This window comes from Tamandua tetradactyla, chromosome 20, assembly GCF_023851605.1.
Source record: "Tamandua tetradactyla isolate mTamTet1 chromosome 20, mTamTet1.pri, whole genome shotgun sequence".
In the NCBI taxonomy this organism is placed as follows: domain Eukaryota; kingdom Metazoa; phylum Chordata; class Mammalia; order Pilosa; family Myrmecophagidae; genus Tamandua; species Tamandua tetradactyla.
The window spans coordinates 13,303,212-13,330,339 of NC_135346.1; the positions used below are offsets into that span (position 1 = coordinate 13,303,212).

Consider the following 27,128-nt stretch of genomic DNA (forward strand, 5'->3'; position numbering starts at 1 on the left):
CTCATTTGGAAAGTCAACCTAATTTTTATTCTTTGTGTATTTTGCACTTCAGAAGAGGGAATCATGGGGATGAACTCTCCAGGAAAGGAAAATTAGAGAGCCTGCCTCATGAGTGATTCCCTTTGGACAAGGGGAGACTCTATGTAATTAGCCAATGTGGTGATGTCACAAGCTGCCTCGGCGCTGCACACAACAGCCAGGAATGTGAGTGGGCACCTGGGTGAGGAAATTGCTTGTTGGCCCAGGGCAACAGTCAATGAGAGTTTCCTAATCGGCCTAATACTGTTGGTTTCAGTTTCTTTGCTCATATTTTAGGAATTTATTACAAGCATGTAATAACGTTTATTGCCATTCATAAGGATTAGAAGGAATTGGAGTCATATACAAAAGGGGTTTTAGCTTTAAGGGATATATACACACATCCCATATGTCTTTGTAATGACTGATTGGTGAATGTTACTTTAAAAATGCTGTTTAAACAGCTCTGTTTGTGCAGTTCTTAAAGATTTATGTGAAAAAAATCTTTTAGCTAATCCTATTTTAAAAGCTGTAAGAGGAAACACATTTTGTACAGGTAATAATTATCCCTTAATTTATGTTATTTGTGAGTCTAGATTTTTAAACAAAGATTTTCTTTTCTTATAATAAAACAATCCCAACCAAGCTTGCAGGAGGAAATTACATGTTCTTGGAGATATGCATGCTTTTTCATTCTGCTACCAGTGCTGCAATAGCCACCTAATTGGTTTTTAAGCCTCTGATCCTACCTCTTCACACTGAGTTGTCTTAAAGTATGTACTTGGCCACTTCATTAATAGGCATTTGATGCTTCCATCATCTTCCAAGAATTTTCCAATTCCGTAGCATAGCATTCAAAGTTCTGTGTGATCTGTCTCTTTTCCCACTGTCCCCCTCCACACGTCCTTTTCTCCAGCCACATCAACTCGTAAATGTTTTCAGAACATGGTTCATGTTTTTCCAAATACCAAACCACTCCCTTTCCCTAGAATAAGGGACACTATAGCCCAGTGTTTAAGAGCATATCCTACATGTCAGACTGGATCGAACCCTGGCGCGATCACTTACCTGTTGTGTGGCTTTGAGAAAATCACTGAATCTGCCAAAGCCACAAGTTTCTTTAGCTCTAAAATGGGAATGATGATAACCACTTTTTCATCAGGTAGCTGGGAGGATTCGTGGGATTAGACATGCCCAGTGCCTAGCACATAATAAGCATCCAATATGATAGCTCCTTTCCTGTCCACCCCATTTCCATCTGTTTTGCGTCCATAAAGAAATTAAACATTCTTTAAATTAAAAAAAAAGACCTTTGGCCAACCTCAGCTGACCCCATTCCATGAAGTGTTTCCACTGCCCGCAGCTGACAGCCATGCCTGCCTCCAGGCTCCCGCAACGCCTGTCCAGCCCTCTCTCTCAGCGCTACTTTCTGCCATTTCTTAGCATTATTTATATGCACATCTTTGCTGCTCTACTTTACTGAGTCTCTGCCTTGTGCTAAGTGTCATGGAGAATAAAAGCGAAGGAGACTAGCACTTTTTTTTTTGTCATAAAAGTGCTCGTAATTAGGAATCAGACATTGGCACCTCGAATACAGTTCACCAATGTTTGTTGAATAAAACTGTGATTCATTCTTATTATTATGATGTTCTCTTTTCACCGGGTTCTCTTTCGCAGAAGAATTTCAAAGTACTAGCTAGGTTTTAACCCAAGGATCATTTCCCCGCCTACTCATACAGAATTTACCTCTTGAGAGCAAATACAGTGAAATATGATTGAACATAGCTGAGGTTTTTGGTTGGCCAAAAGTCATGTTGGCTGCATCAGATTTAAATGATGTCATCACGTTAGGACTTCCTCTGCTCCAGAGGTTTCACCTGAAGTAAATGCACAGTGCTGAACCCAGAACATAGCACAGGGGATACATCACTTCTAGCTTACCCCTGATAAAGCAAATGTGAAGTACATTCTTGATGCATTTGTAATTCCAGGGCAGAACAGATGGTGAAGGCTGCACTCATTTCCTTGCTCAATCCTTTAACCCTGCCTTCAGAGAGTCCACACCAGGAGGTCAGCTGCCACCATGGGACGATAGCTGCAAAAAGGCAGCAGCCCTCACTGCTGAAGGGATCTCACTGCTGAAGGGATCTCACTGCTGAAGGGATCTCACTGCTGAAGGGATCCTCTGTCTCCTATTAAAGGATGCTTTAAGTCAGTGCCAGGCTCTCAATGTCAATAGGATTTCAAGTAAGACTCTCAGCTCCTGCCTCACCCAAATACCAGAAGATGACACCTAGCACGCCTACAGGAAACAATGCAGCCTTACGGCATATTTTGACCATGTGAACATGGCACATGTCACCAGGATGGCTCCTTGGCTAATGATTGCCCTTGGCCACCAAAGGAAGAGGAAAGGCCACCCCCTTCTCCTGCTGCCCTCCATCCAGACTGTCTGAGCGCTACGACCTGGGTGCAGGGCTAGGCTGGTTGCCTCACTGTCTCCAGAGTTCTAGAGTCCTATGGAAAACTGTGCAGGGGGGAGAGAGGGAACTTGACTCAATTATGGGGAGTTCTGGTCAGTGTTGCTGAACATATTTGAAAGTCAAATGTGTGACAGTCAAACAACAGACTTACGTGTTTTAAGAACAGGCCGTTCCCAGAAAACTCAAAACATTATAAAATCACAAACTTTATCTCACATTTAATCACATATCAAACCATGTATTCCCAGCATTTGTGGATGCTCTTTTTTAATTCTTCTCAACTGAATATATCAGTTGGTATACTGACGTATATTCAATAACGAACAAGAATTCATTGTTTTCAGAACCTCTAAGGCGCTTATCTTTGTCTTAATGGTCTCACCTTTATGAGAACATTGCTTCTCATTACCAACATCAGCAGCCTTGGTTTCCGATTCCTCCTAATGTTCATTTTACTTTATTTTAAAAGAGGAATATATTCAAATTATCCCATAAGCCCTTCTGTGTCAACAACGAGAGCAACCCTGTCAAGAGTGTACTAGAGGGCGGGCCGCGGTGGCTCAGCGGGCAAAGTGCTTGCCTGCTATGCCGGAGGACCTCGGTTCGATTCCCGGCCCCAGCCCATGTAACAAAAACGGAGAAACAGAATACAATAAAACAAGAAAATGTTTAAAGATGTTTCCCTTTCTTCCTTCTATCCTTCCTTCCTTCTCTCTGTCTTTCCTTTAAAAAAAAAAAAAAAAAAAAAGAGTGTACTAGAGGCTGCCACACTGCAACAGCTCAGATGGTTGACAAGAGCTTGAAAATATGGCAGGTGGGGCAGGCCACGATGGCTCAACAGGCAGAGTTCTTGCCTGCCATGCTGGAGACCCATGTTCGATTCCCGCTGCCTGCCCATGTTAAGAAATATATATATATATATATATATATGGCAGGGGGATTCGGGGGGAAGTTTTAATACAGTGTGTACAAAATTAAAACATATGAGAGATGAAGTCTGCTTTTTCTATTAAAACTGTTTTTCAGGGATAGCACTTTACAGATTACAGTCTATTATCTCATTTGGTCATCACCTCAATATCTCATCCCATGTTCAAGTTCAAGGAAGAACAAGGATAGGAAAATGATGGAAATCAGCATATGCTTAGCATGAATTATTAGTAAGCAAAGTAGTGTTGCTTATATCTACTTAATATGATAAATAAAAAGTTACTGTAAAACAGTTTTACAGGATGCTAAGAGGAAAGGTACATTAAAGGAGCTCTTTATACAAGGCCCATACAAGGGACAAACCACAACAATTATCATAGAGTTAATGAATATCTGTAATGCACAAACCAGGCATCTATGGAAATGGCTGCTGACTTCCACAAACCATATGAAGAAATCAAGATTCTCAGCCCATCAATGAAGTGAACAAGTTGCCCTTCATTAGAGCAAAATGTTTGACCCTGGATGTGTTCATCAGAGCTCCACTCAGTGCTTTGCACGTGGCAGCCACTCAGCAAATGTTTTTTGCTTGTTTGTTTAAACTGAAACAGAAGCTTGATTCAAACTGAATGTAATAAGTAACATCTATGAGGGATTTGGAAAGTTTGAACCCTGACTGGATATCTGATGATATAAAGAAAGAATAGTTTGTAGGTATAAGTGATCATGACTATAAAAAGAGCCCTTACCTTTTAAAATGCATACTGCACTATTTAGGGAAAAAAAATAGATGACATCTGGAATTTACTTCAAAATAACACAAGATAGGATGAACTGGGTGGGGGAGTAGATGAATGTGTTGATAAATGTTAAAGTTAGGTGATAAGTATAATGATATGCATATGTATGATAATTATATAATTATAATATTCTGTCTACTCCTGCATATGTTTGAAATTTTCCGTAACAAAACGTTTTTAAAGTCTTGTTGCATTGGAAACATAAATTAAAACTGGGTACAAAGAATCCTGCCGTGAAGACAAACAAAAAAAAGTGTTTGGTGGAGGGAGAAAGCAAGTTGCAGAAGGATGTCACTGAACGGTGTGAATGAGACCATTTATACAAAATTTAAAAATATTCCACTATAATATAAACTTTTAAGGGTACGTGTATAGGTAGTAAAATTAGGAAGGCCTTCATGGGAGTGGCAGGCACAGATTTCAGGCTGTGGTTACTGAGAGTGCAGGAAGTGGAATGCAAGTGGGGAGGGTTTCCTAAGGGGCTTCAAGCTTCCCTGCCACGTCTTAGATCTTAAACTGGGTTACGGATACATATGTGCATGATTATTATTATTATCTCTACCTTTTGATATTTCTGAAATATTTGATAATAAAAGATAAAAATTAAAATAAAAAAATAAAAGCTAGTAGACAATCACTTGTGAGGATGCTCTGAAAGAGTCCTGCATTTTTGTATTGACTTCCAAGAAAGGCACTCTCCTTCCTCCCACCTCCGACCGCCCCACAGATGATAAGACTTGCTTCTTTTGTTAAAATACCTATTATTATGAAATGTATCATACCTACAAAAATATACACTTGATCGTAGCCAAAAGGCTGAGAAGTAATCCTACAAAATGTAAGTAATAGTTAAAGAGTAACAGTAAAACAAACTCCCTTGAACCCTTTACCCAAGAAACATAACATTACTAGGACCATTGCAGCTCCATATAAGTCACTCCTGTCGTATTTCCAACACACAGAGCTGCTATTCTGAGTTTTGTGTTTATTATTTCCTTATATTTCTTTAGAATCTAATTGCATATGTGTGCATTCTAAAAGTTCTCAGCTTATATATGCGGAATCATGCTGTTATGGATTCTTCTGTGACTTGCTTTTACGATGAAAAATGTTTGTGAGATTTATCCCCATTGATGTGCGTAGTTGTAGCACAGTCATTTTCACTGTTGTTATAGTCTCTCTGTGTGTGGACTTGTGTGTCCGTATTGCATATCCAATCTGATGATGATGAACTTTTGGGTTGTTTCAAGGTTTTGCTCCAACAAACAATGCTGCTGTGAATATCCTAATACTTATCTCTGGAAGTCCACGCACAAGACTTTCTCTCTGGGGTAAATTTATGGTGTTTATTAGTCATGCCAAATTGTTTTCCAAAGTGGTTGTCCAAGTTTACACCCTACCAGTGATGTATGAGCATTCCCACTGTTCATGCTGACAATGTTTTTGCCAGTTGCCTAACAAATGGAATCTCTCCGTGGTTTTAATTCCCATTTCCCTGCTTCCTAATGAAGCTGAAGGTCTTTTGATATCATTGGCCAGTCATCTTCCCGCTTTTGTGTGTGGGACTGTGTATGACTTTTGCTCATTTTTCTCTTGAGTAGCTTGTCTCTTTTCTTATTGGTTTTTTGGAATTCACTATATACTGTAGGTACATTTTGTCAGTTATGTATGTTCTTAGATGTGACTTCACTTTTCACCATTTTAAATGAAGAATACTCTGATGAAGAGTAGCTCTAAATTTTAATGTATTTAAGTTTATTCACCATTTTCTTTATCTGTTTTTTTGTTTGCTTTTTGTGTCTTGTTTAAGAAATATGTATCTATGCCAAGGTCTTATAAGTCTTCAAGACTTTATTCTAAACCTTTAAAAGTTTAAAAAGAATGTTATTGTGGTTTTATATATATATATATATATATATAAAACAAAAATTTCCCATTTTAACCATTTTTAAGCATTTATATTGTGAAATAGAATTTATATACAAAAAAGCAATGAATTTAAAAGTGCATTATAACAAGTAGTTATAGAACAGATTTCAGAGTTTGGTATGGTTACAGCTTCACAATTTTAGATTTTTCCTCTGAGCTGCTCCAAGACATTGAAGACAAAAAGAAATATCAATATAGTGATTCAGCAGTCATTCTCATTTGTTAAATCCTATCCTCTCTGTTATAACTCCACATTCTCCTTTGCTCCTTTTCCCAATCTTTAGAGGTATACGGTCTCTGCCCATTGTAACATTTTTTGTGCTGGAAAGAGCTGTTGATAATATGGGATAGGGGGATGGAACTAGTTGATAATCTTGGAGAGGCTGGTCCCCCTGGATTTCAAAACTCATCTGGCCTAGGAACCTGTGCTGGTTAGGTTCTGGTGTCCACTTGACCAAGTGATTATACCCAGTTGTCTGGTCAGGCAAGCCCTGGGCTGACTGTTGCTGCAAGGATATTTCATGGCTGGCTGATGAACCGGAAGGCTGGTGTGTAAATTGTCGGTCAGTTGACTGCATCTATGGCTGATTACATCTGCAGTCAACTAAGGTGAATCTCCCACAACGAGATAATCCAAGCAGTTGAAGGCTTTTAAGAAGAGAGACCTTTTCACTGCTTCTTCAGCCAGCAAGCCTCTCTTTAGGAGTTCATCCAGATCTTCATCAGAGCCATCAGCTTCACGGCCTGCCCTACAGATTTTGGACTCTTCCATTCTCACAGTTGCGTGAGACACCTTTATATATCTTGTATGTATAGATCTCTCCTGATGGCTCTGTCTCTCTAGAGACCCCTGACTAATACAGACCCCATGTGGAGGTTGTAGCTTTCTGGGAAGTACTCTTAGTGCATGAACTTCTGTATAATCTCAGATAGAACCCTAGATGTTCTTTAGGGTTAAGAGGAATGGTTTTGGTTGGGAGTTAGCAGACCATAGTTATTAGCAATATCTAGCTGAAGCTAGTGAAAGAGTAGCCTCCAGAATAGCCTCTTGACTCTATTTGAACTCTCCCAGCCACTGATACCTTATTTTGTTGCATTTCTTTTTTTCCCTTTTGGTCAGGAAGGCATTCTCAGTCCCACAGTGACAGGGCCAGGCTCATCCCTGGGAGTCATGTCCTACATGACCAGGGAAACTTTCACACCTGGGTGTCATGTCCCACTTAGGGGAGAGGGTAATGATTTTACTTGCAGAGTTGGACTTAGAGAGAGAGAGAGGCCACATCTGAGCAACAAAAAAGGTTTTCTGGAAGTAACTCTTGGCATAATTATAGGTGGGCTTAGCTTCTTGGCTACAGAAATAAGCTTCACAAGAAAAAGCCTCAAGATCGCAGGTTTGGCCTATTGACTTGGTAGTCCCTAATGTTACAACAGTATCTGGTGTTTCCCCAGGGGTAAAGCTTAACAGTTCTATATTTTTTCTCCAGTTCCTCAATGGAATTTGCCAATACTTTTTAATTATCTGCCCAACATACTCTGGGATGTATCTGGATATTAAGCTATACAGAATTACAAGCCCTTTCCCATTATGGGCTCCAGGTATTTATTCAGTCATTTTAAGTGTAAAATTCAGTGGCACTAATTACACTTACAATGTTGTGCTACCATCACCACCATTTATTACTAAAACTTTTTCATTATCCCAAAGAGAAACTCCCCCAAGCAAAAACTCCATTTTCTCCTCTCCCCAACCCCTAATAACCTCTGAATGACTATCTCAATGAATTTGCTTATTCTAGACATTTTAGACAAGTGGAATCATACAATTTTTGTCCTTTTGTCTTGTTTATTTCACTCAGAATAAATGTTTTCAAGGTTCATCTATTTTGTAGCATTCATAAGAATTTTATTCCTTTTTATGGCTGAATACTACTCCATTTAATGTATATGCCATATTTTGTCTATTCATTCATCAGTTGCTGGACATGGGTTGTCTCCACCTCTTGGCTACTGTGAATAATGCTTCTATGAACATTGATGCACAAGTATCTGTTTAACTCCCTGTTTTCAGTTTTTTGGGGGGATACATACCCAGAAGTGGGATTGCTGTGTCATATGACAATTCTTTATTCAACTTTTTGAGGAACTGCCAACCTGTTTCTCATAACAGCTGCACCGTATTATATTCCCACTAGTAGGGCACAGGAGTTAAAAGTTTTAAAGTTTTTCAATTCACATTTAAATTCTCAGTACAACAGGAATAGTTTTTTGTATCTGATATGAAGAATCTAATTCCTCTTTTTTCTACATGGTTTACCAATGATCTCAACCTCGTTTATTTAATAGTCTAGCCTTTTCCCATTGATAAGTAATGCCACTTCTAACATATATTATGTTTGTAGGGTACGGGTTTATTTCTAAGTTCTTTATTTAGTTCCACTGGTCTATTTCCTACCCTTATATGAATTCAATGATATATTAATTGCAACTTTATAATGAGTATTGGTATCTTATTTGGCAAGTTCTTCTACTTTGTTCTTCCTTAAAAATGTCTTGGCTGTTCTTAGCCCTTTGTTTTTCCATATGAATGTTTTAATCATCTTTTTTCAGTTTATGTTTTTAAATTTATATATATTATATATTCAAATATCATGTAATCATCCTTTTATATGAATTTTTTAATGAAATTGTCAAGGTCCATAAAACAAACACAAAAACAAACTGTTGATACTTGAATGAAATTACTTGTGAAGTGCTAACATCTTTATAATAGTGAATGCCTGATTCGTAATAAGTGCTGGGTTATTTAATCTCTTAATCCATCCATCCACCCATCCTTGCAGGCTAGAACCTGCAAAGCAGTATGGAAAGAGGTAGGTGTTATCCTTATCTTCTTGTTGATTTCAAAGAGCATTCATTAACATGCAATATTTACTATAGTTTTTGGTAGGTCCACTTTTTCAGGTTTAGGAAGTTCCCTTCCATTCCTAATTTAAAAGAATTTTTAAAATATTTTTATCAAAATGGACATTGAATTATTTCAAATGCTTTTTCTGCAATTATTACAATAAAATTTGCTCTTTTATCTTACTTTAATCTGTTATAGTGTAGACTACATGAATAAATTTCTTAATCAACCTTGTATTCAGGATAAACCTAAATTAACTGTCGTATATTATCACATCTAGACATATAAAAATGTTCTAGATTTTTCTTGTTACTATTTGGGAATTTTGCCTCTGTTTATAAATAAGATTGGGTTGTTATTTTTCTTGTTTATACTCTCTTTGCCTGGTTTTGGTTTCAAAACTGTACCATGCAGCCTAAGAATTACTTCTGGAGGACCTCTTTTGTTGCTCAGATGTGGCCTCAGTCTCTCTAAGCCCAACTCTGCAAGTGAAATCATTGCCCTCCCCACTACATGGGACATGACATCCTGGCGTGAAAGTTTCCCTGGTGACATGGGAGATGACTCCCAGGGATGAATCCAGACCTAGCACCATGGGATCAACAATTCCATCCTGACCAAAAAGAGGGAAAAGAAGTGTAATTAATAAAGTATCAGTGGCAGAGAGAGTTCAAATAGAGTCAAGACAAGTGCTGGAGAGGATGTGGAGAAAGAAGCACACTTATCCACTGTTGGTGGGAATGTAAAATGGTACAACCACTGTGGAAGGCAGTTTGGCCATTCCTCAGGAAGCTAAGTATAGAACTGCCATATGATCTGGCAATACCATGGCTACGTATCTATGCAGAGGACATGAGGGCAAAAACACAAACGGACATTTGCACATCAATGTTTATAGCAGCATTATTTATAATTGCCAAGAGATGGAAACAACCCAAATGTCCATCAACAGATGAGTGGCTAAAAAGGTGTGGTATATACATATGATGGAATATTGCACAGTTGTAATACAGAATAAAGTCATGAAGCATGTAACAACATGGATGGACCTTGAGGACATTATGCTGGGTGAGATTAGCCAGAAACAAAAGGACAAATACTATATGGTCTCACTGATAGGAACTAACATTAATGAATGCACTTGGAGAATTTCAGTTAAGAAGAGGCCATCTAGAGATAGAAATAGGGTAGAGTTTGGGTAATTGGAGCTGAAGGGATTCAGATTGTGCAACAGGACTAATTGTAAAAATTCAGAAATGGATAGCATAATACTACCTATTTGTAGCAAAATAATGTTAGTACACTGAATGAAGCTGAATGTAAGAATGATAGAGGGAGAATGGTTGAGGGTACATATGAAACCAGAAGGACAGATAGACGATAAAGACTGAGATGGTATAATCTAGGAATGCCTAGAGTGTACAGTGATAGTGACTAAATGTACAAATTAAAAAATGTTTTTGCATGAGGAAGAACAAAGGAATGTCAATATTACAGGGTGTGGAAAATAGATGGTAATTCATATTTTAAAACTTTATGTGTGAGACTAAAGCAAAAAATGTTTATTTGGTACAAAATTTCTATTTTGACTAGTGCATTTCCTAATATAACTTATATGGACAGATTAATTGAACACCATAAGTATAAGGAACCTTGAATAGGGCATGAAATTTTGTAGGTTTGTCCAGAGTGATGCCCCAATAAATCCCAGAGTGATTTGAACAGTGAATAAAAAAGTATTTGCAAAGTCTCCTTGGGGGAATGGTGAGAAAGGGGGACAATTCAACTTCCCTATTTGGAGAATTCCTGATTTTCTCGCAAGCAGTGGGGACAACCAAATCAATAGCTGAGCCCTCAGTCTTGGGGTTTGTTCCTATGAAACTTATGTCCACAAAGGATAGACTAAGCCTACTTAAAATTAGGCCTGAGAGTCACCCCAGAGAACCTCTTTTGTTGCTCAGATGTGGCCTATCTCTCTCTCAGCCGACATGAGAAGCAAACTCACCACCCTCCCCCTGTTTATGACTCCCAGGGGTGTAAACCTCCCTGGCAACATGGGACAGAAATACTAGAATGAACTGGGACTCAGCATCAAGGGACTGAGAAAGCCTACTCAACCAAAAGAGGGAAGAGAGAAATGAGACAAAATAAAGTGTCAGTGGAGGAGAGATTTCAAACAGAGTCGAAAGGTTATCCTGGAGGTTATTCTTACACATTTTATAGATATCCCCTTTTTAGGTCAAAGTGTAATAGAGAGGCTGGAGGGAAGTGCCTGAAACTGTCAAGCTGTGTTCCAGTAGCCATGTTTCCTAAAGGTGAATGCATAATGATATAGCTTTCACAATATGATATGTGATTGTGAAAACTTTGTGTCTGATGCTCCTTTTATCTGTGATATTGACAGATCAGTAAAACATATGGATTAAAAATAAATAATAGGGGAACAAATGTTAAAATAAATTGAGTCGATTGAAATACTAATGAACAATGAAAGGGAGTGGTAAGGGGTATAGAAAAAAAATAGGGAGAATAAAGGTTAAAATCTATTGAATAGATGGAAATACTAGTGGTCAATGAGAGGAAGGGGTAAGGGGTGTGATATGTGTGAGTTTTTCTTTTTTCTTTTTCTGGAGTGATGGAAATGTTCTAAAAAAATGATCATGGTGATGAATATAATACTATATGATGACATTGTGAGCCTATGATTGATTATACATCATATATAGAATGTTTGTATGTTAAGAATGTTTGTGTTTGTATGTTGTTTTGGTTTGATAATACAAAATAAATATTTAAAAAAATAGAGTCGGAGGCTACTCTCGAAGTTGCTCTTACAGAAGCTTCAGTTAGACCTTGCTACCTATCATAACCTGCCAACCCCCAACCAGGACTATTTCAGCCAATCCTAAAGAACACGTAGGGCAATATATAAGATTCCACAAGGATTCCATGCACTAGAGTAACCTTCTAGAAACCTACAACCTCCCGATGGGTCCCTGGTCCAGATAAGTCCTGAAACCTAGCCCAGCCTCTCCAGAACATCAGATAGTTCCATCTCCCTACACCATATTAGTGACAGAACCTTCCAAAATAAAAAATTTAGAATTGTCATAGCCAAAACACCCCTAAAGAGAGGGATGGAAAGATCAAAGGTGATGGTGGAGTTATACAGAGAAGATAGGATTTAGCAAATAAATATGAATGCTGAATTACTAAATTGGTATCTCTTTTAGTCTCCAGTATTTTAGAGCAGCTAGAAGTAAAAACCTAAAATTGTGGAATTATAACCCATGTCAAACTCTGAAATTTTGTTCTACAACTAATTGTGGTGCTGTGCTTTGAAGTTTATAGCTTTTTTGTATATGCTATTCTTCACAAAAAAAGAAGGAAAAAGTCTATTGTGACGATAAAAAAATATTTAAGCCCTCTAGCCGCCTATATTCCGGAGCAGCTAGAAGGAAAAATATGAGAGGATTGTATGGTAGCCCATGACAAACTCTGGGATGTGTCCCGTAACCACTTGTTGAAGAGTGCTTTGAAAACTATTGCTTTTTTACTTCTTTGCTTTGTATATATGTTATACTATACAATAAAAAAAGTTTAAAAATGTTATACTATACAATAAAAAAAGTTAAAAATAAAAACAAAAAACTGTAGCATGCATTCATACATTCAATAAACACTTTTTTGAGCACCCACTATGCACAAGTCATTCTTCTAGTGACATGGACGTATCAAGAATGACACAGAAAAATATCTCTGTCCTGATGGAAATTATATACTAGCCCCATATAATGAGTTGGGCTCTGTTTTCCTTTTTCTATTTTCTGGAATTGCTGCATAACCTGAGAATGGAAGAAAATGTCTGTTAAACTCTCTGGACCTAATGTTTTAACTATTGATTCTATTTCTTTATTGGTAATAGGATTATTCGGGTTTTCTAAACATTTTAAACTAATATTTTGCATTTTTCAATTTCAACTATAATTTCAAATTTTTTGGCCAAAAATTGCTGACAATATTCTCTTACCATTTAAAAAAAAAAAAATCTCAACTGCATCCATAGTTATGGTTTTACCTTCAGCTTGTCAATTTCAGTATTCTTATTAAAAGATCAGCTTGTGGTTTTGTTCTCTACTGTCCTATATTCACCAGTGTATCTCAGTTTTTTATTTCATTAATTACTCTTCTTGTGGTTATTATTTTCTTCCTCCTCTTTTTGGTTCGTTCTGTTGTTCTTTTTTTAATTTCTTAAGTTGGGTGCTTAGCTCATTAATTTTCAGCCTGCATTTCTCTTCTAATAGAGAAATTTGAAGTTACATATTTCCTTGTATCACAAGCTACTTCACATTTTTATAAAAATTGTAACATACATACAAAATGCACAAATCATAGAGTTCAATGGATTACTACAGTGAATAAAACATGTGACACTGCCATGCAGCTCAAGAAACAGAAATCACTCTTACACTACAGTTCCCCTCCCCACGCCCTGCCATAACCATCTCCTCCCTTCTCCACCAAGAGTAACACTACGGTGACCTGTATCAGCACAGATCGGCTTAGTTTTTTTTTTTTAAAGTTATGAAAAATAGAATCATTTTGCATGTATTCCTGTGTGTCTGGTTTTGTTTACTCGATGTTATATTTGCAAGATAGATCTAGGCTGTTGCACCTGGCTTAGTCTGTTCATTTTTATTGCTATATAGTATTCCACTATATGAATACACCATAATTCATTTATCCTTTCTACTGTGGATGGACATTTGTAAGATTTCCAGATTGGGGCTATTATGAATGATGCTGACATGGACATTGTTTTCTCTCTATTTTGAAATAATTTCAAATTTATAGAAAAAGTACAAGAATATTACAAAGGACATTTTTTCCTAAATGATTTGAGACTAAGTGGCTGATAAAATGCTCCTAATACTGTATTAATTCCTACAAACAACAATATAATTTACTTAACACAACACTATAATCAAAATCAAGAAGTTAAAATGAATACATTACTACCATATAACCCACAGGTTCCATTTAAGCTCTTCCAATTGTCCCATTCATGTCTTGCATAGAAAGGAATCCAGTCCAGCATTATATGCTTTATCTACCTTTCATGTCTCTCTTTCTCCTTCAATCTGAAATAGTTCTTCAATCTTTCCTTGACTTTCATGCTATTGACCCTTATGAATATTACAAGCCAGTTATTTTGTATAATGCACCCAATTTTAGTTTTTTTGATATTTCCTCATGTTTAGATTCAGGTTACCTTGTTTATTTGTCTCTTCCCTGTTTTTCTGAGATCATTTTCAGAATATGTTTTGGCAGGAATCTCAGAGAAATAATGCTGTTCTTCTTACTGCATTCTATAAGGTGGTACATAATTTCATTTTGTCCCAATCCTAAGGATGTTCATTTTGATCAATTGATTAAGGTCTTAACTAACAGGTTTCCCCTCTGGAACATTACTCTTTCTCCTTCGTAAGTACTAAAAATCTTGTGGGAAGAAACCTTGACACTATGGAAATATCCTGTTTCGTTTTAGCATTCATTAATTATTGTTTTGAAATTGTGAAAACAAATAATGTGAACTTTCTCATCTCAACCACCGCCAAGTATACAACTCAATGGGATTGGTCACATTCACAATGTTGTGTTAGCCTCACCACCAGCCATTACCAGAACTTTCCCTTCACCCCAAACAGAAACTTTGCACCCTTTATGCATTAACTCCCCATCCCTCCTCCGTGGTCCACTTTCTGCTCCTATGAATTTGCATATTCACCTATTTCATGCAAATGGAATCACGATTTCTATCCTGTTATGTTTCACTTGTTTTCACTCAGCATTTGTACTCAAGATTCCTCCATGGAGCAGCATCTGTCAGAATTTTTTTCCATTGAATGTTTATATCACATTTTGTTTATCCATTCATCTGTTGATGGGCACATGGATTGTTTCCACCTTTTGGCTGTTGTGAATAATGTTGATATGAGCATTGGTGTACAAATACCTGTTTGAGTTCCTGCTTTCAATACTTTGGGCTACATAGTTAGAAGTGGGTTTGCTGGGTCGTGTAGAAGCTCTATATTTAACTTCTGAGGAACTGCCAAACTGTTTTCCACAGTGGCTGCACCATTCTGCATTCCCACCAGCCACGTACTATGGTTCATATTTCTCTGCATTCTTATTTTTGGCTCTTGTTACTCTCCATTGCTGTTGTTGTTTGTTAATAATAGCCATTCTAATGGACGTGAGGTAGTATTTCACTGTGGTTTTGGTTTGCATTTCCCTCATGGCCAGTGATAATGAGCAGCTTTTTATGTGTTTTTTTTGCCATTTATATATCTCCTTTGGGGAAATGTCTATTGAAGTCCTTGCCCATTTTTTTAATTGGGTTGTTACATAAAACATCTAGAAAAATGGATAAGAGAATATCTTTTCAATCTTGGCAAATATTTACTTAACTCAGTGAAAGCATCATAAAAGAAAAATTGATAAATTAAACTTCAACAAAATTTTAAATTTCTTTTCACACTATTTAAAAATGAATAAATAAGCCACAGACTAGAAAATATTTTCTCCATGTATTTATCAACAAAGGACTTCTACTCAAAATATTTTTTAAAATCACAAATCAACAATAAAAAGACAGAAAGAAACTTTTAAGAGTGAACAAAAGACTTGAGAAGACAACCAGGGAAGATATACAAAAGACCAATAAGCATATGAGATATGCTCAGTCATAACTCACCAAGGAAATGCAAATTAAAACCACGAGATACCACTAAAGACGTCCTAGAAGGGCTAGAGTGAAAATGATGACAAACCCTAGTGACCCAGTGTTGGTGAGAACATGGAGCAATTGAAATCCTCAGTCAATACTTGGAAAATTAGCAGTTTTTCTATAAAGGTAAACATGCATCTACCCTATGACCCAGCAATAGCACTTCAAGGTGTTTACCCAAGAAAAATGAAAACATATGTCCACAAAAATATTTGTATAAGAAAGTATATAGAAGTTTTATTCATAATAGATAAAGAAATTACAGTATAGTCATATAGTGGAATACTAGTCAGCAATTTAAAAGGAATGAATTACTTTAAGTGGGTGAATTTTATGATATATTGTGTGTATCTCAATAAGACTGTAAAAAATAAGGAATTTATTGAAAATATATATACAATATTGATGAATCTCAAAAACATTCTTGAGTGAAAGAACCTAGATTCAAAGAAATAAAGATTATATGGTTCCATTTACATAATGTTCAAACATAGGTAAAACTAATCTATGGTGATAAAATTCACAAAGGAGTTGCAATCAAAGAAAGCACAGTGCGTGATTAGGGAAAAAATGTTTTCTACATCTTGTTTCTTAGATGATGTAATTATTGTATATCTTGTTTTGGTGGTAATTATATAAGTATATTTGTCAGAACTCATAAAGCTAATGTGTGCAATTTATTTTATGTAAACCACACCTTAAAAAAGATATTAACAAAATAAATAGACAGTCACCCCCAAGAGAACCTCTTTTGTTGCTCAGATGTGGCCTCTCTCTTCAGCCAACACAACAAGCAGACTCACCACCCTCCCCCTGTCATGACTCCCAGGGGTGTGGATCTCCCTGGCAGCGTGGGACAGAAATCCTAGAATGAGCTGAGATTCAGCATCAAGGGATTGAGAAAAACTCTAGGATGAGCTGAGACCCAGCATCAAGGGATTGAGAAAACTTTCTCGACCAAAAGGGGGAAGAGGGAAATGAGACAAAGTGTCAATGGCTGAGAGATTCCAAACAGAGTCGAGAGGTTATCCTGGAGGTTATTCTTATGCATTAAGTAGATATCACCTTGTTATCCAAGATGTAATGGAGAGGCTGGAGGGAACTGCCTGAAAATGTAGATGTGTTCCAGTAGCCATGTTTCTTGATGATGATTGTATAATGATATAGCTTTCACAGTGTGACTGTGTGATTGTGAAAACCTTGTGTCTTATGCTCCTTTTATCTACCTTGTCAACAGATGAGAGGAACATATGGAATAAAAATAAATAATAGGGGGAACAAATGTTAAAATAGATTTAGTTTGAAATGCTAGTGATCAATGAAAGGGATCAGTAAGGGGTATGGCATGTAAAATTTTTTTTTCTGTTTGTTATATTTTTCTGTTGTCTTTTTATTTCTTTTTCTGAATTGATGCTAATGTTCTGGGAAATGATCATGATGATGAATATGCAACTATGGGATGATATCGTGAATTTCTGAGTGTATGTGTTGGGAATGTTTGTGTTTCTTGTAATTTTTTTTAATTAATAAAAAATTTTTAAATAAATAAATAAATAAATAAATAAATAGACATACCACAGATTGGGAGATAATGTTTGCAGTATGTATGTGTGACAAGACTTGTGTCCAGAATATATCAAGCAATTCTGTAAAACAGCAATAAAAAGGCAAATATTCCAATTTAAAATGTGCAAAATATTAGAATAGATATTTAACAAAAGAAGATATATGACTAGCCAATGAACACATTTAAAGGTGCTCAACATTATTATTTATTAGGGAAATGCAAATAAAGCCTCAATGGCTTTATTTATAAATACCCTTATAAATTCACTGGAATGGATGAAATGAAAAGACTGATAAAATCAAATGTATATAAGGATGTGGAGCAAGTGGAACTCTCAGTCATTGCTGGTGGAAGAGTAAATAATTCTTTCATTCTAGAGAACTGTTTCATAGTTTTTAAAAATAAATTTAAACATCTACCCTATGACCCAGTACTTTCATGCCTATTTTCCCAGAAAAATGAAGACATATGTTTACAAAAAGACTTGTACAAGAAAGTTCATAGCAGCCTTAAACATAAAAATCAAAAACCAAATATGCATCACTTGGAGAATGGATAGATTATTTTATATAAAACAATTTTAATTCATACAACTGTCATAAAAAAGAAACAAATTATTGAGAAATACAAACCAGGGATGGATCTCAAAAACACTACACAAAAATATACATATTGTATCTATGTAATCCAAATGACATGAAGTCCAAGAACAGGCCAAACTAATCTATGGTGACAGAAATCAGAAAGTGGTTGCATTGAGAGTGAGCAGAAAACTGATTGGAAAAGAGCACTGGGGTGATGGAAATGTTCTCTTGTTTTAGATGTTTATTGCATGGATGAATACAATTGCCAAAACTCATTTAACTGAGCATTTATGGTCAATTTAGAAATCCTTTTATGAAGATGAAATAAAAACATTTTCAGGAAAACATGATGGTGTGGCTTTGTTAACACTAGGTTGCACTAAAGGAAATATAAAGGGTTTTCTTCAGGCAGAAAAAAATGATCCCAAATGTAAGATATGGTTCCATTTACATAATGTTCAAACATAGGTTAAAATGTAAGGCTAGAGGTGTAGGGAGGAATAAATAATAAAATGGGTGAATATTAATTGTCTAAAATAATAATGTGTTCTGAGATTAACATACATGTAAATCACTAAAATACATTACAACAATAACACATAAGTTCTGAGAGAAGTAAATGGAGTTAAAGTTACTCTAAGGTCCTTTCATTGTTCATAAAGAAGTAAATGTACTAATTTTACTGAACTCTGCTGAGTTAAAATGGATGTGATAATCTGCAGACATTTGTAAGAGAATATATAATTAACAAACTAGTAAAAGAGAAAGTACTGAATAATAAAAATACTTAATGAATCCAAAAGAAAAATAAAGAGGAGACAAACTAAAAAGAAAGAAACAAAACAGAATACCTAGAACAAATAAAAAGCAAATAGTAAGATGGCATATTTGAAACCAAATATATCAATAACTGCAATGTAAATGACTGTGTTGGTTTGAAGCTGCATGTACCCCCAGAAAAACATGTTCTTAAATTTAATCCATTCCTGTGGGTGTGAATTCATTGCTAGGTAGGAACTTTTGATGCGGTTACTTCAGTTAGGGTGTGGTCCACTTCAGTCAGGAGGGGTCTTATTCCTACTACTGGAGTCCTTTATAAACGGGATGGAATTCAGAGAGAGAAAAAACCATGGGAAGCAAGAGGCTGGACACTGACAGAACCCAGAAGAGGTTCCCAAAACAGACCGGGAAGCACCGCCACATGCCTTGCCATGTGACAGCAGAGTCAAGGAACCCTGGCAACTAGCCCCAGAATGTCACTGTTTGGGAAAAAAGCACTGCCTTGATAAAACCTTGATTAGACTTTCTTTTAACTTCAAAAATGTAAGCTAATAAATTCCCGTTGTTTGAGCCAACCCATCGCATGATGTGCGTGCTTGAGGAACCAAGGAAACGAAGCCAGGCTCCAAATAAAATGCTCCAGCTAAAGGGCAAAGATGGCTGGAGTGGGTTAAAAAAATAAAAACACAATCATATGCTGCTCATAACAGAACCATCTGAAATATGAATACCTAGGAATAATCAAAGTAAAAGAAAATAAAAAATACGTATTATTCAAACTCTAAACAAAAAAAGCGAATGTAGCTGTAGTCATAACAAAGTAGATTTTATGGCAAGAAGCATTACAAGAAACGAGAGAATTTCACATTGAAAAGGTACAATTTGCCAGGAAAATTAACAAATCTAAATTTTTTTATGTACCTAATGACATATCCTTAAGACACATAAAGAAAATATTGACATAATTAAAAGGAGAAATAGACAAATCCACAATCAGAGTTGAGGATTTTAACACACACTTATCAACTGGTTGTAAGAATAAGGACACACCAAAAACTTAGGAAGTGTAGAGATTTGAATACAATTAACACTCCTGACCTAATTGATACCTATAGAACACTGCACCCAAGAAATGCAGAATATGCACTGTTTTCAAGTTCAAAACTTGACCTTATGCTGGTACTTAAGACATGTCAATAAATTTCAAAGGATTGTAATAATACAGTAGGTTCTCTGACCAGATTCTAAGTAAGCTAAATATCAATTTCAAAAATTCCCTTGTGTTTGGGAACAGAGATTTAAATTTCCAAATAACTCATGGGTCAATTCCAGCATCAAGGGATTGAGAAAGCCTTCTTGACCAAAAGGGAGAAGAGAGAGATGAAACAAAATAAAGTCTTAGTGGCTGAGACATTTCAAATAGAGTTGAGAGGTTATCCTGGAGGTTATTCTTATGCATTATATAGACATCCCTTTTTAGTTTATAGTGTATTGGAGTGTCTAGAGGGAAATATCTAGTAACTGTTGAGCTGTCTCCAGTAGCCTTGATTCTTGAAGCTGACTGGATAAATATATAACTTTTACAATGTGATTGTGAAACTTCTGTCAGATGCTCCTTTTATCCAGGGTATAGACAGATGAATTTAAAAGTACAGCTAAAAATAAATAAATAATATGGGGAACAAAGATTAAAATAAATTGGGTAGATGGAAAATACTAGCGGTCAATGAGAGGAGGGGTAGGGGGTATGGTATGTATGAGTTTCTTTTTATTTCTTTTTCTGGAGTAACGTAAATTTCTAAAAATGATCATGGTGATGAATATATAACTATGTGATGACATTGTGAGCCATTGATTGAAAACCATGCATGGAATGTTTGTATGTTAAGAATGTATGTGCTTGTATGTTGTTTTATCAATTAAAATTAAAACAACAACAAAAAAGAATGAAACAGAGGACTTGATTACAAATCTCACAGATTTCAAAAAGATAATAGGATATTATGAACAACATTAGGCTGATACATTTGAAATTTTAGATGAAACGGACAAAGTCCTAGGAAAAAATAACATAAAATTGATACAAGAAGAAGCAAAGAATCTTAATAGGCTATAGACTAATTTTCAAATAAAATGAATCCATAATTTAAAAGTTATCAAAACACAGCTGCTGCCACGGTCACACCAGCCATTTGAGTTCTAATGCAGCTGGGTGATGCTCCAGAATAGGAGACAAGCCAATTTGAGGGAAGTTTGGAACCAGCCTCATTTGGAATTACTACTAGTTGTTTGATTTAAAAAAGCCCATCCAGGTGCAAAATATGTTGATGCATTTTACCAATCTGGAAAGGACAGCAATTCCAAGGGGACCCTGACCTCATGGAGAAGTTGTCTAGATTTCAACTTCAGAAAATTTAGCAAGGTATCCTAGCACAGGACCACCAGCCCATATCAAATATCTGCATCCTTGGCTCAAGGCCAATGGAAACCCCATCTTTTCATTGAAATTCTATAGTCATGTTTAGCTTTGCACTGATGACATATTCAGACTTGTCCTCTACATTGTCAGCTGACCTTCTCTCATCCATGTGACCACCCTATTTCCTCCTCTTTCCTCTTCCTGATATTATTCAGCCCTCCAGATGCTCCAAATATCATGTGCAAATAAGAGGATTGTGGTTATGTGCTGGATGTAATTTCGGCCCCGTTCCTCTAGCTCTCTGCCTAGCAACATATTCAAGCTATTCCATTGGACCTTTCTGCTCTCAGCTCACCCAATCCCTCGCTGCCACCCCTTAGCCTCCTCACCAATCACGCAGCGCGCCTCCCCTGGCCCCCCCCATTTCCGCCACACCACTATATAAAGCTCTGTACTTCCTCTAATAAACGTTCTGGTGCGCAGGCCTTGCCAGCTCCTCCAGTTCCTGCGAGTTGTTCTTCGTCTCGCGGCCCTCCAGACCTTCGAGCCCCCCGGACCGTCGGTTGGCTACCGAGTTCCCCAGTCTCGCTGCGAGGAAGACCCCAGGCGGGAGCTAGGGAAAGCTCCTGCAGTTATGGTGAGGTGGTTGTGCTATTGTCACTGTAGTGTCATATATTATGTTCAGATTCCGGTTGGTGATTTGACAGAAGTTTGCCTACTACCAGAGAAGCTTTAGAAAGATGACATAATAGATTTAAAAACAGACAAGTTTCTTTAATAACCAAAAGAAATGAAGAAAAAGGAAGCAGATACCTCACAATCCAGATATTAATTTATTCAGATGTTTGAATGCTTCATTATAAGACAAAACTATGAAAATTGAAAGAGAAAGGAGGGAGAGAGGGAAGAAGGAAAAAGAAACTCCAAAAAGAAAACTCTAGACCCAGAAGGTTTCACTGGTGAATTTTGTCATGTAAATAAATAAATCCAATCCTGCATAAATTATTTCAGAGAATTAGAGAAGGGGGAACACTTTCTATATCAGTCAGCATTTGATATATTATGCTGTGGAAACAAATAATCCCCAAATCTCAGTGGCTCAAAACAACAGAGACTCCTTTCTCACATTACATGCCAGCTGTGAAGTAGCTGCAGCTCTGCTCCAGGATGTGAGTATGCCATGGCTCTCATCCATGTGTCTGCTTTGTTGAGGATCCAACTGAAGGACCAATTCCTATTTGGGGCTTGGTGTTCTTATGTCAGAGAATAAAGAGCAAGAGAGCTGGCAAAAAAAAAAAAAACATAATGGCTCTTAGAGTTTCCTTCTGTTCAGACATGGCATATGTCATATCCATTTACATGTCATTGGCCAAAGCAAGTCACATGGCCAAATCTCAAATCAATGGTGCAGAGACATATGTCATTTGTGTGTGTGTATATATATACATCACAGGTATCGCTGCTGATCACATGGTAACAGACAGGGCTATTTCAGCTTTCTAGAGAAAAGGGAAGTGAGTGTTTACGGATAGAATAAAAGGCAACACACTTCTGAATCAGTTGTAGTAGGCCAGCATAAGCTTGACCCAAAACCTGACAAAGAAATTACAAGAAAGGAAAATAACACTTCAGTTTTACCAATGAACATAGATGTAAAAGTTCTAAGCAATACTATCAAATTGGTTTTAGCAATATGTAAAAAGGATGGGAAGGCTTTTAATAACAGACTGGATTTTTAAAATAGATACAGGACTCCAGATTTTGAAATCTTTTTGTGTTAGTTTTTGTTGGGTTCTTCAAGGATTTTCCATTTCTTTTAGTCAATTTATGGTATAAATTTATTCATGACATCCCCTTATCCTTTTAATATCTGTGCAATCTGCAGTCACATTATCCTTTTTTATCCCTAATACTGGTAATTGCATTTTCTCTCTTTTGTTCTTGATCACTCTTATCAAGAGTTTATTTTATTAATATTTTCAAAAAGACAGCCTTTGGTTGTTGATTTTTCTCAGTTGTTTATGTATTTTTCCCACTTCAAACCTATCACATTTTTTTAACAGCTTTATTCATACACATACAAACCATCCAAAATGTACAATCAATGGCTCTTGGTATAATCATATAGGTGTCCATTCATCACCACAATCAGTTTGAACATTGTCATTTCTCTAGGGAAAATAATCCCATATCCCATACACCGCCTATTATTGACACTCATCTTTGGAATAGTACCTTTATTAGAATTGATGAAAGAATATTACAGCTTTACTGTTAACTATTAACTTAGCTTATATTAATTATATTTTTACCATATACCACCTATCATTAACAAGTTGTAATAATGATGTACATTTGTTCTAGTTCATGTTCTAGTTCTTATATTTGTACAATTAACCACAGTCATCATCCAAAATAGGTTTTACTATGTTATACAGTCTCATGTATTAGCTTTCCTTCTAGTGGCATACACGAACCTACACTTTCCCTTTCAACCACAGTCACACTCAGCATTGTTAGTTACATTTAAGCATTGTGCTACCATTACCTCTATCAATTTCCAAACATATACAATTAACCTCATTAAACATCCTGTACATCTTAAGCATCATCTGCCCACTCTCTACCCTCTTTCTAGCTCCTGGTAATCTATACTCCAGATTTTAAATGCCCAGAGTTTGCTCATTATAATTGGTTCATGTTAGTGAAACCATACAATATTTGTTGTTTTGTGTCTGGCTCAACATAACATCCTCAAGGTTCATTCACGTTGTTGCGGGCATCAGGACTTCATTCCTTCTTACTGCTGCATAACATTCCATTGTATGTATATACTACAGTTTATCCACCCATCAGTTGATGGACACTTGGGCTGTTTCCATATTACTGGCACTAGAGAATAATGCCACTATAAACCTCACTGTGTAAATGTTTATTTGCATTTCAGTTCTTCTGAGTATGTACCTCGTAATGAGATTGCTGGATCAGATGGCAGTTCTATACTTAGCTTCCTTCAGAACTACCAAACTGCCTTCCAGAGCAGCTGTACAATTCTACGTACCCACAAGTCATGAATAAGTGTTCCTATTTCTCCACATGCTCTTCAGCACACGTAGTTTTCTGTTTGTTTAATAGCGGCCATTCTAACAGATGCAAAATGATGTCTCATTGTGGTTTTGATTTGCATTTCCCTAGTAACTAGTGAAGATGAGCATCTTTTCATGTGCTTTTTAGCCATTTGTGTTTCCTCTTTATGTCTTTTGCCCATTTTAGTTGGGTTTTTGTCTTTTTATCGTTGAGTTGTAAGATTTCTTTATATATTCTGGATCTTAAACCCATATCTGATATGTGGTTTCCAAATATTTTCTCCCACTAAGTAGGTTGCCTTTTTACTTTCTTGACAAAGTCCTTTGAAGCACAAAAATACTGAACCTTGAGGAGGTCCCATTTATCTATTTCTTCTTTCATTGCTTGTGCTTTGGTATAAGATCTAAGAAACCTATCATCAGATCTTGACTGTTCTGTAATGTTAAGACAAGTTGTTTGATAGTGTTAATCAGATTATCTAAGTCTTTGCTGATTTTGTATTTACTAGTTTTACCAATTATTGAAGAGTTTTGAAATCTCCAACTTTATTGCAGATTTTTCTGTTTTTCCATCCAGTTCTTTCAGTAACTGATTTATGTATTTTGAAGTTCTATTATTAGGTGCATACACAATTTAGAATTGTTATATCTTTATGATGCATTGGCTTTTTTATCATTATGAAGTATTCTCTTTATCCTTGGTATACCTTGTCTGGAAGTCAACTTCATCTAATAATATAGCCAGTATAGGTTTCTTTTTTAAATTATTTTTATTGATACATATTATATATTCATATTCCATGTAATCATCCAAAGTGTACACTCAATGGTTCACAATATCATCATATAGCTGTGCATTTATCATCACAATTGCCCTCTTTTTGGGAGGGGAGGGTGCATGTTTGAAGAATCAAACCCAGGTCTCCCGCATGTAAGGCGAGAGCATTCTACCACTGAACCACCCATGCACCCCCACAATTGACTTTTTTTTGTTTTTGTGAAAAATAACATATATACAAAAAAGCAATAAATTTCAAAGAACATCGCAACAATTAGTTGTAAAACTGATATCAGAGTTTGGTATGGCAATACAGACTTCTTATATTACTGCTAGCAAGGTATAACTTCTGTCATTCTTTTACAGTTAACCTATCTGTGTCTTCCTATTTAAAGTGTGTTTTTTGTAGCATATAGTTGGATATTGCTTTTTTCCAGTTGGACAATCTTTGTCCTATTAATTGAAATGTTTATACCATTTACATTTAATTTAATTATCTATGTGGTTGAGATTAAGTCTACTGACTTTTTATCCTTTTAATATTTTTAACTATTAACTCTTTCCTCCTTTTTTCCCTCATGTCTTGCCTCCAGATAGATAGAGTATTTGCTTATATTACATATTATGTCCACTGTGAGCTTATTAACTATACCTCTTTATTTTACTTATATTTTAAGTGGTTCTTTGAAAGTTTCCAAAGTGTATCCTAAATTTATCACAGCCTATGTTCAAATAGTATTAACCAGTTCATATATAATACAAAAACCTTACAACAATATACTCCATTTTCCATTTATTTATGCCATTCTAATATTTTTTACCTTTACATGTATTATATATCCCAATACATTGGGAGTTTTTTTGTTGTTGCTATTTTTATTTTTATTTTTTGCATGAGCAGGCACCGGGAATCAAACCCGGGTCTCTGGCATGGCAGGCAAGAATTCTACCACTTAGCCACTATCACACTGCTCTGTTATTATTATTTTTTTAATTTTTTAATTCCTTTTAAGCATAACAACATACAAAAATGAACATTCTTACTATAAGATCATTCCATTCTTGGAATATAATCAATAACTCACAATATCATAACACACGTGTCTATTCATCACCATGATCATTTCTTAGAACATATGCATCAATTCAGAAAAATAAATAAAAAGAAAAATAACTCATACATACTATACCCCTTACCCCTCCCTTTCGTTGATTGCTAGTATTTCCATCTACCCAATATATTTTAGCCTTTCTTTCCTCTATTTTTTCTATATGTCTTATCTCTCTCTTTCATTGGCCACTAGCATTTCAATCTACTAAATTTATTTTAACATTTGTTCCCCCATTGTTTATTTATTTTTAATCCATATGTTTTACTCGTCTGTCCATACCATAGATAAAAGGAGCATCAGACACAAGGTTTTCACAATCACACAGTCACGTTGCAAAAGTTATATCATTATACAATCACCTTTAAGAAACATGGCTTCTGGAACACAGCTGTACATTTTCAGGCACTTCCCTCCAGCCTCTCCAATATACCTTAACTAAAAAAGTGATATCAGTATAATGCATAAGAATAACCTCTAAGATAACTATCAACTCTGTTTGAAATCTCTCAGCCATTGACACTTTATTTGTCTCATTTCTCTCTTCCCTTTTTTGGTCTAGAAGGCTTTCTCAATCCCTTGATGCTGAGTCCCAGCTCATTCTAGGATTTCTGTCCCACGTTGCCAGAGAGGTTTACACCCCTGGGAGTCATGTCCCACGTAGACAAGGGGAGGGCAGTGAGTTTGCTTTTCGTGTTGGCTGAGAGAGAGGCCACATCTGAGCAATGGAACAGGATCTCTACAGGTGACTCTTAGGCCTAATTTTAAGTAGGTTTAGCATCTCCTTTGTGGAGATATTTCATATGAACAAACCCCAATATTGAGGGCTTGGCCTATTGCTTGGTTGTCCCCACTGCTTGTGAGAATATCAGGAATTCTCCACAAGGGGAAGTTGAATTTCCCCCCATTCTTGCCATTCCCCCAAGGGGACTTTGCAAATACTTTTTTAT

At 36.2% G+C, this 27,128-nt stretch overlaps 1 protein-coding gene across 2 annotated transcripts in view; it reads right to left on the minus strand.

The window, feature by feature from the left end:
- CDKL3 (cyclin dependent kinase like 3) overlaps positions 1 to 27,128 on the minus strand; it is a 187,181-nt gene that overhangs the window by 25,388 nt on the left and 134,665 nt on the right. Inside the window, exon 13 of one of the 2 annotated variants that reach the window (XM_077138465.1) lies at positions 22,303 to 22,487. The exons of the other annotated variant lie outside the window; for it this stretch is intronic. Within the exon in view, the coding sequence (XP_076994580.1) occupies positions 22,440 to 22,487 (48 nt within the window). The 3' untranslated portion in view covers positions 22,303 to 22,439. Of the gene's footprint in view, positions 1 to 22,302; positions 22,488 to 27,128 lie in introns of those variants that run through there. 2 annotated transcript variants of the gene reach the window in all.